Below are 16,437 nucleotides of genomic sequence, written 5' to 3'. Positions count from 1 at the left end.
GTACCTGAGGACATGTCTCCTCATTATTCATGACCTTTGACACCTCTGTGGACCCATGTTTGGCTGAATGATACAGAGTGAGGCTGCCTCCTTGTGGCCACGTCAGCCAGCACAATTACAGTTACACTTGAGGGGTCAGGATGAAAGGTAAAATGAGAGCGACTGACTTGGCCTGAAAATTCAAACTTCACCTCAGTCCAAGATTCAATGTTTTTTTTTGTTTGTTTGTTTTTTCCAAGCCCTTATGCTGACAGGTTACAGGATGGTTTAGCAGTGGTGACACAGACTGTTCCTCAAGCAGTCATCACATCAGAGGTGGCACTAATGTCTAAAGAGTGTCTACAGGAGTTGAACTTTCACTGAATTTGAGAGCATGCACAAACACTAGTCATCAATCAAATATTTAAATGTCAGGATTTTTATTACAATTCCAAAATGAAAGTGCTAGTCAGTCAGCTGTACTTGTGATTACACCCGTATCCAAATCTAAGGGAGTAAGTGACAAATTCATATCTGACATGACACGAGCACATTTGGCACAGCTAACCGAAGTGTCAGACTCCATCAGTGGAGGGTCAGAATGCAAAAAGTGTAGAAAGTGTATTTCCACCTATCTGCCAGAACACTTTTGACAGTCTATCCGGTATAGTATCTGTATTATTTTTGATTGGCATTGCCGAAATTAAACTAGAAGTGCAAAGCAAATAACATCATAAATAAAATGAACTGAAAATACAATTACATACTGTGCTGGAAAGGATTTGAGGAAAATATGGGGACTCCAAACTCGCCTTTGCAAAACCAACACCAGTTCAGACATGATAACATGGAGGTGTAAATATATTGATTTACTTATTCTCACCTCATTGTATTTTACAAATAAAGTGATTTCAATGAGCGGCACAGTCTGTTTGTGAGAGTCGGTGTCTCAGGTGTGCCTGTATTTTAGGAGAAAAATATTCAATATTAAAAGAAGAATTAAATTCATCTAATATTCTTCCTTTTCATCTAAACAAATACATCTTACATAAATTATAAAGGGTGACAATTAGTCAGTCATTTGTTTAAGAGGTTTTTTTTTTTCCCCTTTTATATCTAACATCTCCGGACCCACAAACGGGTCTGTTATAGGTATCTCTAACCCAGACTCTAACCCTAACCCTGGGGATTTAGGTGACGATATCTATCCCCCGCACTCACCGCAAAAAGTGACCACACATTTGTAGTCTTAGCTCCAACTCTGTGGAATCATCTTCCATAATCTATTAAATTTGCTGAATCTTTGGACTGTTTTAAATGGCGCCTAAAAACCCATTTATATCGGTAAGCCTTTATATAGATCTCCCTTCCTGTTTTCATGTCTCGTTTCATTTCAGTTTGGTCTGTTTCTCTCTGTGCTGTGTTATATTTTACACTTTACATTACACTATTTTGTTTATCTATTTGTTTTTATTTTGCATGTGTTTGTCAAGCGCTTTGTAACTGCATGTTTTAAAAAGTACAACATAAATAAAGCTTTACTTACATGCTCAATATAATGAAAGAAGTGGTGTGTATACCAAAATGCATGGTTTTTAATGAATATACTATAAATCTGAATTATATGCAATCATAAAGTACAAAGGATATTTCTTTTTTAGGTACATCATCTATGCACAGTAGTTTACACTGAAGTGAAACTAAAAATGGGGGAAAAAATGAAGATACACCTGGTTAGTGGTGTTAAAAATACACTCTTGGATCCTCTTAGGTGTAAAAATCTCACACTGAGTTTTAGGGTTTAGGGTTTCCTGGGTTGCGTGAGCAAAACACGTTGTTAGCCTCACTTAGGAGGTAAATTGTTGTGCAGTTTAAAGCAATCTGAAACTAATTCCATCAGAATGTAAAGGGACATCTGCTAATTTTAATAATTTGCAGATTACTCATACTTTCATTGACGTCAACTTCAAATAGGAGGTAGGCTATAGTAGAGTTCAAAGGGTCAATAAGGGACTAGTGGTTTGTTTTTTTGTTGGCCACCAGCTGTAAAATTTGTCATAGAAATAATATATGGTTTATTGTAAAAAAACAAAACAAAAAAAAGAACACCTTGATGTTCTTCCTTTTTTATTCACAGCTTTTTAATGAACCATAGAGGAAATGTGTGTTGTCATGTATTTCCTTGATAACTATCTTGATCTTGCATAAATGTCTCATTGCCATTAAAGTCCAGTAACTCACGAGGTTTCATTCATTAAGCTGCATTCCCCTTCTTCTACAACCCTTCCCCCATTTTACTGCCTGGCAGTATTTGGAAGAGAAATGGACGACTTCCCCACCAAACGGCTCCCAGAGAGAGTGGGTGTGTTAGCTAGACATCTTGTTACACAATAACGACAGAGTACTAACAACCGAGGCCAACGACAAAACACGGAGTTAGCACAGCGAGTTGTATTATTTCATGTAACCTAGCTGTAACGGTTAGATCGGCTGTAAATCCCTCTCAAACACGGGAGCCATATTCTACATCCGCATCTAAAAAAAATACAGGAAAATATGACAGAATTTAAATGGGATCAATCCGCAAGAAAATTAAGAATATCTAAAGACGAGCCTGTAATTATTTAAGCGTGATAAATGCGATCTAGCTACGAAGTAACAATCATTCTGCAGCAATGTGTCCTCTTCTTTAGCAGGCTGCCATTTCTACCTCCCTTCTACGGTGGCGTGCGTGAAACACACAACACGTATTCTTCCGCAGAGGGCTTGCGCTTTTTTTCCGTTGAGGGGGAGGGGGATTTCACAAAACACCCCTCCACAAGCGACCGAGCGCCGCTAAAATTCACCCGGAAGGGTAGCCGACCTTAGGATAGCTTGGCGGTTTGTTCTACGCGGGAGGAAGGACGTTTTTTGCGGGGCAAACAGCTCAGTGCGCACTAGTTGTCGCTGCGCGGAGGAGCACTAGACGCAGCCGGGACTTTTTTCTTGTGAGCGAAGCTGAATGGAGGCAGCCTCTTCCTGGTGGATAAACAGTGACAGCTACAGGGCAGCCACCTAGACCCACCACACAGGCTCTGGCGCTGCCCTGGCAAACAACACCAAAATGGCTTCAGACAGTACACACATCGCGCAGTTGACTTCTGGTGAGTAAAGGAGATCGGCAAAATATGTCATGGTTGTTGTAATATCCCCCCAATTTCCTCGGTGCCCTCTTCTAACGCAGCTCCCGTCCTCTTCTCCCCCTCCAACCATACCAGAACTGTACTTCCTAATAGCCCGATTTCTAGAAGCTGGACCGTGTCAAAAAGCAGCCGAGGTTGGTGTTTTTGCATTTTAGGAGAATTTATAATATGTCCGAAATTGTCATGGGGTGTAATTTTGTATTTTTATGCTATTTTCAGACCCTGATAAGGGAGGTGGAGGAGAAGGAGGTAAGCAGTCAGCAGTACGAGAGAGATGCTTCTCTCTGCACTGTACTTTGTGGTGTTGCTTTTACTCTGATTTATTCGTTTTTGTTTTAAAACACCACTCGATACATTTATGAACTGGATGATCACACTCGACACTATTTTTCCATCTCAGCTGCTACCCAGAAGGCTGGACTGGACAGGGCAGGAACACCCCGGGACGTACGACAATTTGGTAAGGGAGCTCTATAAGTGAGGAAAAAGTTTTTAGAGAGCAAAATAAAAATTGAATTTCCCGCAATTTTTAAATCAGGTGGTGAAGAAAAAAACTGTAAAGGACTTTGCAGGGCGAGCTGGGTGCAGATAGGGGCCGTTTTGGGGACACCATGGGGTCGGGTCCCAGTCTCCTGTGCACCGTGGTGTGCGAGTTTGGTGCCATGCATGGCCAAAAGGTCCTAATAGTTGTTGGAAAAATGTGTGTGAAATGTTGATACGTCATGAGTGTTGTGGTGTAGGAGCGCCAGGATCCGGAGGAGGGACTCCCTGCGCCACAAGCCCGAGAGAGATGGAGGCGCTCTTGTCCTGCAAAGAACCATAATTTGTGTGCATGTTTGAAAACACGCAGGGGGGCAAGAGTTGGGAAAACAGGACTTCTTTTTTTTTGGAGGAGATTATAAACAGTATATTCAGTAAAGCTGGAGTTACAGCTCCCATTTGAAGAGGGGGAAGCTGCTGCCTTGGTGCTGTGGAGTCATTTTTTTGGAGAGCAGTTTTTTTTTTTTTTGTGGAGGATTGTGGTGCAGCAGCTCGGATGGAAGAGAAGAGGGTGATGACTTTATGTGAAGATGCGAGGTAACGTTGAGCTGATATCTTATAATCGCTCTATTAATTGACGTGCTAATTGCATCACTTGTAAAACCAAACAGGACTCGCCTGGAAAGCGCCGTTTACGCATGGGGGCGTGGAGAGAATTAATCATGGCTTATAAATTTTATTTCTTTAGCAGCTTGCTGAAAGTGTACAACCCGAATCTTTTGCTGTTGTTTAAGTTTATATTAGCGATTATTACAAATATAACGACCCACGGCCTGTTTAATCTACTCGAGGACCTACATTTTTGTGGATTTCTCCTGTCTCGTGCGTACAGGCAGGCAGTTGAACATCCAACACCAGATCGCATGAAGTGTAGATCCAAGAGAAGGGGGAGTGTAAATGTATACGGTTTAAGAAATTATTGACAGTGTCTTTCTGCCTGCCTGCCTGTGTGTGTGTGTGTGTTTTTTTTTTTTTTTCTCCCTTCCTGCTTGGCTCACTCTGGCTCTCCGTTCCTCCTCCTCCTCCCATCCCCAGTCGTTCAGCCTGCCTCCTGTCTATTGTGCATAATTTCCTCTATTAAAAAAAATACTGCGGAGGGTTTTTTTTTTTTACTTTAATTATTAGACCAAATGGAAACATGGTGTTTTAAGGCATGAGGAGCCGGATCACTGTTGGATTTGTTTTGTCCGAGGTTGTGAACGGTCTGGGTTTGTAGATGAGGGGGTTGGGCAGTTAGGAGGAATCAACGCTGACTTCTTATGATATTGTAATAATTAGCACGATTAATTGTGGCTAATTAATTAAGGCGGTTTAATTAGATATAGGATTACTTCCTGTTTGCGTTTAAAATTGATCAGGAGCACAAAACACTTAAACATGGGCCTCTTTTTGAATGAAAATAGAAACATACTGTCATTATAACCATATTTACACACTTTCATTTTTAATTTTGGACATTAATGATGAGAAAATGTCAACTTGACATATTATACAAATTAATAGAATCCTATGTCGTGTAACATAACATTTTAACTGTAATATATATTTATTGATTTATTTTGAACCTTTCATTGACATGTAAGGTGATAACTGTTCAGAAGGTTACTTGCAGTCATGTGTGTAAGACCATGTGCTCTCTGGTGCTGCTGTTGTGAGCGTGGGGGGGAGTGTTATCCTCTACCGTTCAGATGCAAGTAAAATGGAGCAAATTGTTATTACATATCAATTCATTTGTGTGTGTGTGTGTGTGTGTGTGTGTGTGTGTGTGTGTGTGTGTGTGTGTGTGTGTGTGTGTGTTATTCGTAGCTCTGCGTGTACCTGAGAGGGGTTCGGGCACTGATATGTGCTTAGAAACACTGATCACGTCTCTGAACCAGCAACGATGTTGAAAGCAATTAAGGGGTCATTAATTGTGTGTGTGTGTGTGTGTGTATGTGTGTGTGTTTCACAGAGACAGAGAATAAGTGTTAGTGTCAGTGTTGCTCACATAAAGGAATGGAGATAATGTGTGTGTTTGTGTGTGTTTGTGTGTGTTTGCGCGTGTGTGTGAGTGGAATAATTTCAAGCTTATTTGACCCCGTTCAGATATTTAAATCAGATGTGTCTGTAACAAAGCTGATTACTGCATGTCTGATTTAAATTAATACATTTAAAATGATCCCGCAATCCTGAAATAAACACCACAGTGTTGCATGCTGCATATTCATCTGTCATCCTGTAGAGTATTGTTAGTATTTCAGTCATTCACGTGTTTCTTCAGAAGTAGGCCATGTAGCAGTGTCCCCATGTGTCAGTGGACTGAGGGGACACGCTGTGTTTATAACAGTGTGGGTTTCAGTGTGTCTCACCATTTGTGTTGCATGCCACGCCCCCCCCCCCCCCCCCCCCCCCCCCCCAACCCCCTTCACGGCTGGTGTACTATGCTGCTGTAAACAGTATCCACATGCATCTTAAAGACAAAAGAGATCAAATTTTGGTGTTTATTTTGTTGCAGATGACCTTTTTTTTTTAAAAATGTTGTGATATATAATAATAAATCATTTTATCAGACGGCTCGTTATGTACAGTATTTAAAATGGTAAATTTGGCCTTTTTAGAGCGATAAAAAGTAGGCCAACGTTTTATTTATTTTTTCATTATTAACCCAGTTTGTTTAGTTTTTTATTTCAAATCTTTTAAACCTACAGAGAGTAGTCATTGATACATTTCTATTTATTCACCATTCCTTTTTGAAATTCTTCAGCACTCAGCAAACTAACAGGCATTTGGGATGGTGGTCTTGTTTTTTTTTGCTTCTACAAAATCTGCTGAAAATACTTTTTTGTGTGCATAAGAGTTTGAAAAAGATGTTTTTGTCTACAGGCTGCAGTTGCTTGTAAATTCTTAATCATTCCTTTTTTTAAAAAAAAAAATTTGCCAGCCATTGTTTTGTTTTTAATTGAGCAGGACCTACTGAAAATGTTTTTTTTGTTAATCTCCCAAAGTGTCTAAAAGATCTTAAGAATTTTCAGTTTTGGTGTAATCAGATTAACATGGTAACACATGAATCATTTGGCAACAAAATGAGTAGAGCAAGTTTCTCTTTAGTTTCTTTTTTTTGTCCCAATCTTCACCTCGCTTGACTGGTGTTTTTGTGTTTATTTACCAGCCTGAATAGAAGCTAAGTGTGAATATCTTTGTATTCAGGTGAAGCTCTACCGACACATCAGTCCAGACCACCTGCTGCAGGTCTGCTCCAGAGTTTGTCCGCTGCTGGAGAGGGAGGTCCCTGCCAGTGTGCCTGGACTCACCAGCCTGCTGGGGGCCGGCAGGCAGAATCTCCTCCGTACCGGCAAGAGTGAGTGGCTACACGTGTGCACATGAGCTTCTTTAATGTACACACACACACACACACACACCCTCAGGCATAGTCTGTTGTACCTCTCTGCTTGTTTGTGACCTCATGTTGTACTTACGTGAGAAGAGGTGTGCACGCATACAGAACGAGCCATAATAGAGTCTGTATATAATGTGTGTATCCGCTCTTTTGTGTTACTCTTTCTCCAGGTTGCAAGCATGTTGTGTGGAAGGGCTCGGCGCTGGCTGCGCTTCACTGTGGACGACCACCGGAGCCACCAATCATCTATGGGAGCCCACCTAATATCGGTAAAGAAAAAGTTAAATTTTACAAAAGAAAAACCAACATTCAGTCATTTTTACTCCTTGTTTGTGCCTTGATGAGTCAGTTCTTACATACTACACCGTATGTTTGCCAAGGTCTTTACTGCCAGCAGCATTTGACAGCAGTGTTATTATTGATTTGCCTCAGAATCACACAGTAGATGAAAACAGTTGTGGGCTATTTTCTTTTCTTTGCAATGTTTTATTAAATCAGTGAGATTTCATTGATCAGCTCCTCTCTCTCTCCCATATCATGATGATGCCCTCACCCGGTGTATATAACCTCTCTCGCCCATCCAGTGGAGACGAGCTACGGCCGTCGACTGAACGGCTCCTACCGTCTCAGGCAGCTGGTGCCCACGGCCGTGTACCAGCACATGAAGATGCACAAGAGGATCCTGGGACACCTGTCGTCCGTGTACTGCGTCACATTCGACAGGACGGGCCGACGCATCTTTACCGTAAGGCCATGAACTCTCCCGCGCGCATGTGTTTTGCATGTGTGTGTGGTTTCGTGGCGTGAGCTCAGCTCGTGTCACGCAGTCTGTGTGTGTGTGTGTGACATAATTGGAGCAGAGCTGGGATGCGTGTGTGTGTGTGTGTGTTCTGCTATTTAAGGAGCCTGCTGAAAGTGATTTCAGTGACATTTGTTGCGCTGTGTTGTTTGTTTAGAGTCACCCCCTTGTACGCTTTGTATGTTTGATGCTTACAAGCTGTCTTTTGCTTACCAAGATGACCAAGCATCTGTATTCACTGTTGTAACAGCTCTGTTAAGAGGTAATTACTGTTTACCTTACCGTGAGGGGATTCCTTTACTGAATGACTCACAGTCCAATTCACCCTTCACGGGAGAAAATTCACACAACTTCAGGAGAATACTTTTGCTTTAAAAGAAATGAAACAAGGAATTTCCGGGGTCAAAGAGGAAGTTGACCTTTGCCCTCTGGATGCCCCTTGTGTGTGTGTGTATATATATATATATATATATATATATATGTGCTGTGTTAACTTCCTTTTCCTCATGGTTGTTTTAGAGAGTTAAATATTGAATGAACAATTGAGATAGTGTTGATTTAATGTTGCTGCCCTTCTGTTTGGATCCTTGAGTCAAACATTGCCTGCTGCTATACACCATTTTCAGCTTTCACTTCTTAAATCTCTAAAAATGGCTGTCTGCTGAGAGGGGGGGGGGGGGCTAGATTGACTCTCTCGGTCTCTCTTTTCTTGTTATCTCTCTTTCCACCGTTCTTACCCTCCCTGCTCTCTCTCTCTCTCCCTCTTTTTCTCCCCCCCCCCCCCCCCGTCCCTCATCTTGCGCTGCCCCTCCTTTGTTCCTTTCTCTATCTCCCTCTCTCAACCCCCCCCCCCCCCCCCCCCCCCCCTTGCTATTTCTCATCATAACTGGAGAAAATGTTTCCTCTGAGGCGCTGGCTAAGTGCCAGAATTAAAATTCATTCTTGGTCTCGCTCCCTTTCTCCTTCTCCCTTTTTCTCTATGTTCGTTTCTCTCTCTCTCTCTCTCTCTCTCTCTCTCTCTCTCTCTCTCTCTCTCTCTCTCTCTCCCTCTCCTTTCATCACAAGATCATTTTTATTTATATATTTTTTTTATTTTTGGATCACTTCATGCACAAGTCTTGTTATTGAGGCTTTGCTGCAGTGGCAGGCAGATCAATTGATTACTGATTTTTTTTTATTTTTATTGCGATGAAGCCGGTACGCTGTGATCGTTTATGATCAATGAGCCAAGTGCACGTAGGTTCGGTGAAACAATTGATTGCTGAACAGCCATATTGATTTGTGTAATATAGCTTTAGAAATAGTTGGGGGGGGCTCATTATCACAGCCGCTGAGAAGGACAGATTAGATTGATCAGATTGGATTGTTTGTGCCTGTAACTGTGGATAATAATACTTCTCATTTGTAGCAAAAGTTTGTGTCGAGTAGCTTTTCCAAAAACCCTGAACCTTTATTTCTAGCCCAGCTCTCCTTCGGACATATTAGTTTTTTTTCTTCGTCCATCTTGTCACAGCTATAATTTGTCCTTGGGCTTTTTTCTAAATCACTTAAGGAACGCTCGCTGTTTTGATCAGTCCACACAGAATAACAGCTACAGTCAGACTCTGTTCTATCTGGTGATGGAGAGACTGATTATGATTTTTCAAAGGAGGTGGGATCGGTGTTTTCATCTCACATTTCCTCTAAAAATCTATGCTGATGCTGATAGCGTGGCCTGTCTTATAAAATGTTTGGCAGATATAAACGCCTGGATGTCTTAGCATGATCTACAACTAACTAAAACGGTACATTCTGCAGTCTCTCCTTTATTCCCAGCTTGTAAAAAAAAATACCCAAACCAAAGTTATTTTTGGAACAAACATTAAATCACATCACGCTGCGTTTTTTTGCATCTCGACACTGGTAACCTGTTGGTTTTAAAAAATGATTCTGAGATCTTAATCAAGGCACAGATGGGTCTGGCAACATGTTGAATCACAAACCCTTTAACCCCTCATGAGCTGGATTACAGCCAGAAATTCTCAGCTGGGTCCCCGGAGGCTTTTCTGATGTCTTGATTGAAGGTCTTGATCATGCATTTTAAATCCAGAGACTAAAGACTGTGTAGTGAACTGCTTTGAGAGAGAACATCTTATAGGTTTGACTTCGTATTTTATCAGTTTTTAAGCGTACATGACCGTTTTCGTCGCGTTGCTTTTGTTTTCCTTGCTTTGCTCACATCGTTTTTTCCCTTAATTTAATACCTGCTACTAAGAAAGCTTCTCCTGCCAACAGTTTCTGTGAGAATAAGACATCTCGGTGAGGTCTTACCGAAGCCTCAGCCAATACACTTTGAGATTACTTCTTCTTCAGTGCGGTTCTACTTAATTTCAGCTGGAGCAAAGAGGACTCACAGAGCAGGCCGGTCTTATCTCTCTCGCTGTAGTGTGAAAAATCTTGTGTCATCTCAGACCTGAAGTGTTTGGGTTAGCGCGTTACTCAGTGGGTTTGTTTGTATGGCTTTGTGCTTAAATGCCACGCTGAAAGACACTAATTTTACTTAGTTGCATACTTTAACCCCATCATTGTGAATAACCAAATGGAGGTAATAGTTTCAGGAAGCATTTACATAATTGCAGGAAGCTGATCTTCTGAATACCTAACATATTCCAGCCTACAGGATACACAAACACTACAAAAGAAAAGAAAATTGAAGGACTTTTTCCAAGCTTATTGTTCTGACCTAAACCTGACAGTTAGATTAACATATACTGTTGTAAGATTAGATAAGAGGTCATTTGGTTTGCTCACTCTTATTTGGTCCTTAATCTGACTGAGATAATCTGGAGTTGTTTATAAAAGTTGCAGTACAGCACTTGTGCAGATGACGATGGAGTGCTCGGAAATATCCGTTGTCACTTTTTCTCACACTGCAGATTAATCACCTCTATTTTTGCATCTTAAGAGCTTCATTCCCTTTTCTGTTTGGGTTCCAAGTTTGCCAATCTGCTGACAGTCTTAGGCTGCAGCGTGCCCAGATATATTTTTTAAAGTCTTTTTGAAGTCGACATATTTAATTTGTCTTACTAGAAGTGTGCCTTTGAAGCAGACACGCCACTTCTCAAACTATCTAAAATACTCGTCTTCACTCATGTCTGATAGCCATATTGACTGCGTTTTCTCGCTCTTCCCAGGGCTCGGATGACTGCCTCGTGAAGATCTGGGGAACAGATGACGGGCGTCTGCTGGCGACGCTGCGCGGCCACGCTGCTGAGATCTCCGACATGGCCGTCAGCTACGAGAACACAATGATCGCTGCCGGTTCCTGTGACAAGACCATCAGAGTGTGGTGCTTGCAGACGTGCGCCCCTTTGGCCGTCCTGGAGGGACACGCAGCTTCCATCACCTCACTACAGGTTTGTTGATGTACCTGTCTGTAATAGTACATAAAAACTTAATTCTATATGTTTAATAGAGTTAGAGTATTACTGTGGGAGGTTGCGTAGTTCAAGCAGCTCTTATAGAGTAAAGTCAACACATAATATTCCACATTTAATCAAAAATAAAAAGCATAATCTGTTATAGAAGTCTGTTCTTTAGAGGATAAGAGAGTCACTAAAAGAACATTTAAACCATGAGACACTGACACTGCACTGCAATCCACTGTAGGTTTTACTTGTTAAGTAGAGTAGAGTAGAGGTCACGGAGAAACCTCCAAATATGGATGACTGGCTGATGTCCAGTATCTAATAAAATGTCAGTATTGGCTTCCTCTGCAGGCTTGATTTTACAATCAGAAGTGTGCATAATGGACTTGATGTCTCAAGCAGCAAGATTTGTTCTTAAACTTTGAATTATGTGATTGTTTACTGGTGTATCTATGTATTTTTAAGTTTTTATCCTGATCTCTTATCTTTCCCTGGATGCTATTTATTTGGGTTAATTGTCATTTGTGACCGTTCATTATACTCAGCTGTAACCTCTAATTGGTTGTATTTGCAGTTTTCTCCTCTTTGTTGCGGCTCCAAGCGCTACCTGTCCTCCACCGGAGCTGACGGCACCATCTGCTTCTGGCAGTGGGACGCACGCACGCTCAAGTTTGGGTGAGAGACATAGTACATTAAAGTCTCAGCCGCACAAGTGCCATTCACACCTTCCTGCATTAACATATTTGTCAAGCATTTGGCTAAAATGTCATTGTCATATCTGTGTTTGTTACACGGTGGAAATTAGAGTTTACTGGGTTTTTTTATTGTGCTGTGTGTTATGTTGACAATGCAGATATACAGTTTTACCACATGCAGATCATTCTTCAGTACAGTATTGATCTAAACTACGCATGGAAATAGGATGTTGCAACGTTCACAGTTTGCTTCACAGCTACTATCAGTTTCAACTTCCTGTTTGAGGTGGATATCCAATCCACTCTTCTTTAGTGCTTAATAGACTGAATTTCACACTGTTTTATATATACTGAATGTTCCATATTTAAAAATAGATACTTGCAAGTAATACGTTGTGTAAAGGAAGCAGGATTCAGCTGTAAAACCTGCTCTATTAAAAACGTACAAACCAATATATTCAGGCAGGAGCGGTGGATCAGTGTGTTTCATGTTAAACATTTATTTCTGTGTGTGTGTGTGTGTGTGTGTGTCCAGTCAGAGGCCCAGTAAATTCACAGAGCGCTCCAGACCTGGCGTCCAGATGATCTGCTCCTCCTTCAGTGCAGGTGAACACAGCTCGCTTTGATTTTCATGCATGCTTTGAGACCATCGGAGGGGAAATGGCAACAGAACTGGAAAAAAAAAAAGTGCACAATTAGCACAGATTAACTGAAGAGCTAGAGCAGCGGACAGACACTCAAGTGAGCCTGCTGCTCGTCAGTAAATGTGGAATAAGCGTACTTCACAGTCGTTCAAAGTGTATTTCTGTTTTGAGGTGCTATTGACCTCGAACTTTTGATTAATTACTTTAAAGTTAGCAAAGTTTGCCTGTACAAATACAGGACAAATTTGCAGTTTGATCCTTGAAGTTTATATTAACTGTTATATTATTTATGATACATTTGAAACACTAGTGGAATATATGAATTTTGGATACTACTTTACCTGAGGCAGGAAATAGATACAATACATTTTTAAAAGAATTGCCTGTGTTCACTAACTGACCGAACGCTGTCCTAATTCTGTATGTGTATGTGTGTGTGTGTGTGTGTATGTGTTTCCTGTTGTGTCCAGGTGGTATGTTCCTGGCAACAGGAAGTACGGATCACATCATCAGGGTGTACTACTTTGGTTCAGGACAACCAGAGAAGATCTCCGAACTTGAGTCACATACAGTGAGTCAACATGGAGCCTTTTTACACACCGTTTAACAGTAATAGTATATCAATATATGTTTAAAATTGTACCATTGTACTTTTAGATGTTTATAAAAACTACATTTTGTATCTACATCAATCAACAGGTTATTCTTATGGGTCATTCACTAGCTTATCCCAGACCTTTTAATCGTATCTCGTGGTCTTCCTCAGCAGATTGAGTTTGTTCAGTTGTCATGGAGAGAGTCGTCATCATTCTCCATGACAACTGAGCAAACTGCATCCGCTGAGAAAGACTGTAAAGGCAGTTGAAATCTCTGGAGATCGCTAGAAGTATTGACTTTGAGTAGTATTGATTTTTTCTCTCTTTTTTTTTGTCAAAAATGTGAGTTATTGATAAAACAAAATATAATTGTCATGATTTGTGAGACTGGCAGAGGAAATGCTTGTTACTCATTGGGTTGTGTTGACTTTTAAAACTGCATTTTTCTCACCCAGGACAAAGTTGACAGCATCCAATTTTCACATTGCAGTGACAGGTACGCTTGCACCCTTTGTCTGTGTGTGTGTGTGTGTGTGTGTGTGTGTGTGAGCTACATAGTCGCTGTGGTTTATTTTTGTGTGTGCAGTGCTGTTTGTTTTTATGGAACCTCTGGGTGTTGTAATGTGACTTGATGGTGTCAGCAGAAACACCACCTTTACTTACTATCTGTTCTCTTGTACACACATACACACCCAGGCATACACTTGCACATATCACGCACTCGTTGAGTGTTAAATTGTGTGTGCCTGTGTGGAGTTTGCAGAAAAACAAGCTCAGCTGTAATTCGCCAGGGTTACTGTAATCTCAAGAGAAGGTAGACTGTCTATGCTAGAAGGGAGGGAGGGGTGGAGGAGGTGGAGATGGAGGGGGGGGGGGGGGGGGGCTACATAGCACTTAGCGTTGATATGTGTAGATGAAGGGAACTGTTGTACTGCAGAAAGCTGAAATAGAACCGACTGTTATATTTACAGTTTAGCAGCTGAATGAATCTGTGTTCACAAATCTGTGTGTTTTGTAGGTTTGTGAGCGGCAGCAGGGATGGTACAGCACGAATTTGGCAGCTGCAGCCTCAGGGCTGGAGGAGCATTCTGCTGGACATGCAGACCAAATTACCCGGGTATGTGTGTGTGTTGGGCGGTCAAAGTCTTTTTCACCAGCTATGTCTGTGCTTAGAGCTCAGAGCTGTGGGTTGAGGTCATCCTGCGGGTTATAGTCAATCTACATAGAGAAAAAAAATCAATATCGTATAGAAAAGTCATTGACCTTTAAGCGTTTGTCTTGCAATTATTTCCATCTGCATTTACTTATCCAGAGAATGGTTAGTTATCTTATAATGTGCAGCACATAAATAATTAAATTAAAGAAAAAAACAACACTTTCACACCTGTGGCATAAAGTGCGACACAGTGATTGATTATCCGACTGCTCCCAGACACATTATAGATTTTCTGCAGGCGTCACAGACAGCAAATGAATGGAGATGACACTGACAGACCAGTTAAGTCTTTATTGTCTGAATGAACACAACAAACACGAGACAGCTATGAGAATAACTACAGATCGTAAGATATCTATACAAAACTGTAATTGTGTTTGTGATAAAAACGATCATTTTGAGATAATAAAATGAGCATTAAACAAAAAACACCAAACGCTCTAACTTAGTTAAATAGAAATCTCCCATTTTGCATGACTGTGCAAAGATTCACTTTGAAAGAAAAACAGAGCACTGTTCCTGTACTGGTTCCAGACAGTCTGCAATAGCACAAAAAGTCTAAGTCAGGAAATCGTACAAGGAAGTGTTGAAATGCTTTTGATGTGCTGATTTTCACATTTTACATGTGTATACAGTAACAGCTGTTGTTGTGAGTCATTATCTTAAACTGTAGAGACAGAGAGAAGGTCTAGCTGTCAAATCGGCCTGGCTGCCCATTAGTGGTGTTAAAAAGGACTGAGGATAATTGATAAATATTCAATAACAGCAAAGGACAGGTGATTAGTCGTTCACCCTTTCGATCAATAGTTTAGAAAGAGGATGCATTCTATTTTTAATGGCGTTTTACAATATGTCTTTTATTTAATATCTGCGTATAAAGCAAACTAAACCAACTCGATCGATTTAAATGTGACATCAGTGTATCCACATGCGATTGGCGTTCATGGGTCGAGCTTGTAAGCAGCGTGAATCACGGCGTGTCTGCTGTCCCTCCAGGAAGTACAACCCTCCGCCGCTGGAAGACAAGGTGACCAAGCTGAAGGTTACCATGGTAGCGTGGGATCGTCACGACAGCACGGTGATCACGGCAGCCAACAACCTGACGCTGAAGGTGTGGAACTCCACCACGGGAAACCTTGTCCATGTCCTGATGGTATGTAGTGATTAAACACAGCACACACACACCAGTACACACACACACACACACGTAAACGGACTCTTAACATTCTAAATGCCAGCGTGCATTACACATAAACAACATATTAAGGGTCTAACTTGCGTTGCGTCCAAAATTGCATACAATGCACTACATACTCAACATGTGTACTATCATTCAACATACTTTTGTGTGAATGAACAGTAGTACGCATCTTTTAGTTGTAATTATCACGTCACTTCCTGAGAGCCTCCTTGCCAGTTGAAGATGCGTAACCATGGTAACCCGTGCCAACCATTAAGTCTGAACTAACTTAAAAAATATATTACAGCTAGCAAAAGGAAACTTTACTTAAATTGAAGGGTTATTGACGTTATGCCAGAGCCGCCTTAGTCGCTTGTCCGCCATTGTCTGTTATGTTGTTGTCATCGTCATCACTACTGCGTTGCATTGTGGGATATTTATGCCGGCGCAGCGTGCAGTGCTAATATTTCCCTGGAAATAGTATGCACTTCATGTACTATTGATTTACATACACATACTGTTTTAGTGGACTAAATGGCATGTTAGTACAGAGTTTTGGATGCAGGGTTGTACTTCTATTCTCTTGTTATCCATGTATAAGCTGCTAAAATGACACACTTAGAATATTATCTGTCTCCCACAACGGCAAACCAGCTTGACGGTTTGTCACAGCCTTTTGCAAATATTCATGTTTTGCATGTTTTAGTCTTTTTTTTTTCTTTCTTTTACCTTACCTGTTACCTTATTGTCACATGGTAATGTAGTTGCTGGCAGGAACTGTTGAAAATTCTCCTGAGCGCTGCATTCACTGACACATCAACAT

General features: G+C 41.1%; 1 protein-coding gene across 1 annotated transcript in view; it reads left to right on the top strand.

Annotated features, from left to right (window-relative positions):
* The first annotated feature begins 2,711 nt into the window (after positions 1-2,711).
* The window catches only part of LOC121882210 (pleckstrin homology domain interacting protein), a 35,419-nt gene continuing 21,693 nt past the window's right edge, over positions 2,712-16,437 (top strand). Inside the window, exons 1-14 of the mRNA XM_042390267.1 lie at positions 2,712-3,122; positions 3,237-3,295; positions 3,381-3,410; positions 3,562-3,621; positions 6,888-7,038; positions 7,248-7,346; positions 7,662-7,822; positions 11,050-11,271; positions 11,858-11,958; positions 12,514-12,584; positions 13,093-13,193; positions 13,674-13,714; positions 14,237-14,335; positions 15,431-15,587. Coding sequence (XP_042246201.1) covers positions 3,083-3,122; positions 3,237-3,295; positions 3,381-3,410; positions 3,562-3,621; positions 6,888-7,038; positions 7,248-7,346; positions 7,662-7,822; positions 11,050-11,271; positions 11,858-11,958; positions 12,514-12,584; positions 13,093-13,193; positions 13,674-13,714; positions 14,237-14,335; positions 15,431-15,587 — 1,392 coding nt within the window. The 5' untranslated portion in view covers positions 2,712-3,082. The remainder of the gene's footprint in view (positions 3,123-3,236; positions 3,296-3,380; positions 3,411-3,561; positions 3,622-6,887; positions 7,039-7,247; positions 7,347-7,661; positions 7,823-11,049; positions 11,272-11,857; positions 11,959-12,513; positions 12,585-13,092; positions 13,194-13,673; positions 13,715-14,236; positions 14,336-15,430; positions 15,588-16,437) is intronic.

Source organism: Thunnus maccoyii, chromosome 17 (genome assembly GCF_910596095.1).
Source record: "Thunnus maccoyii chromosome 17, fThuMac1.1, whole genome shotgun sequence".
Lineage (NCBI taxonomy): Eukaryota > Metazoa > Chordata > Actinopteri > Scombriformes > Scombridae > Thunnus > Thunnus maccoyii.
Note: the sequence above shows the minus strand (reverse complement) of the source record. Positions and strands in the feature narration are given on the sequence as shown.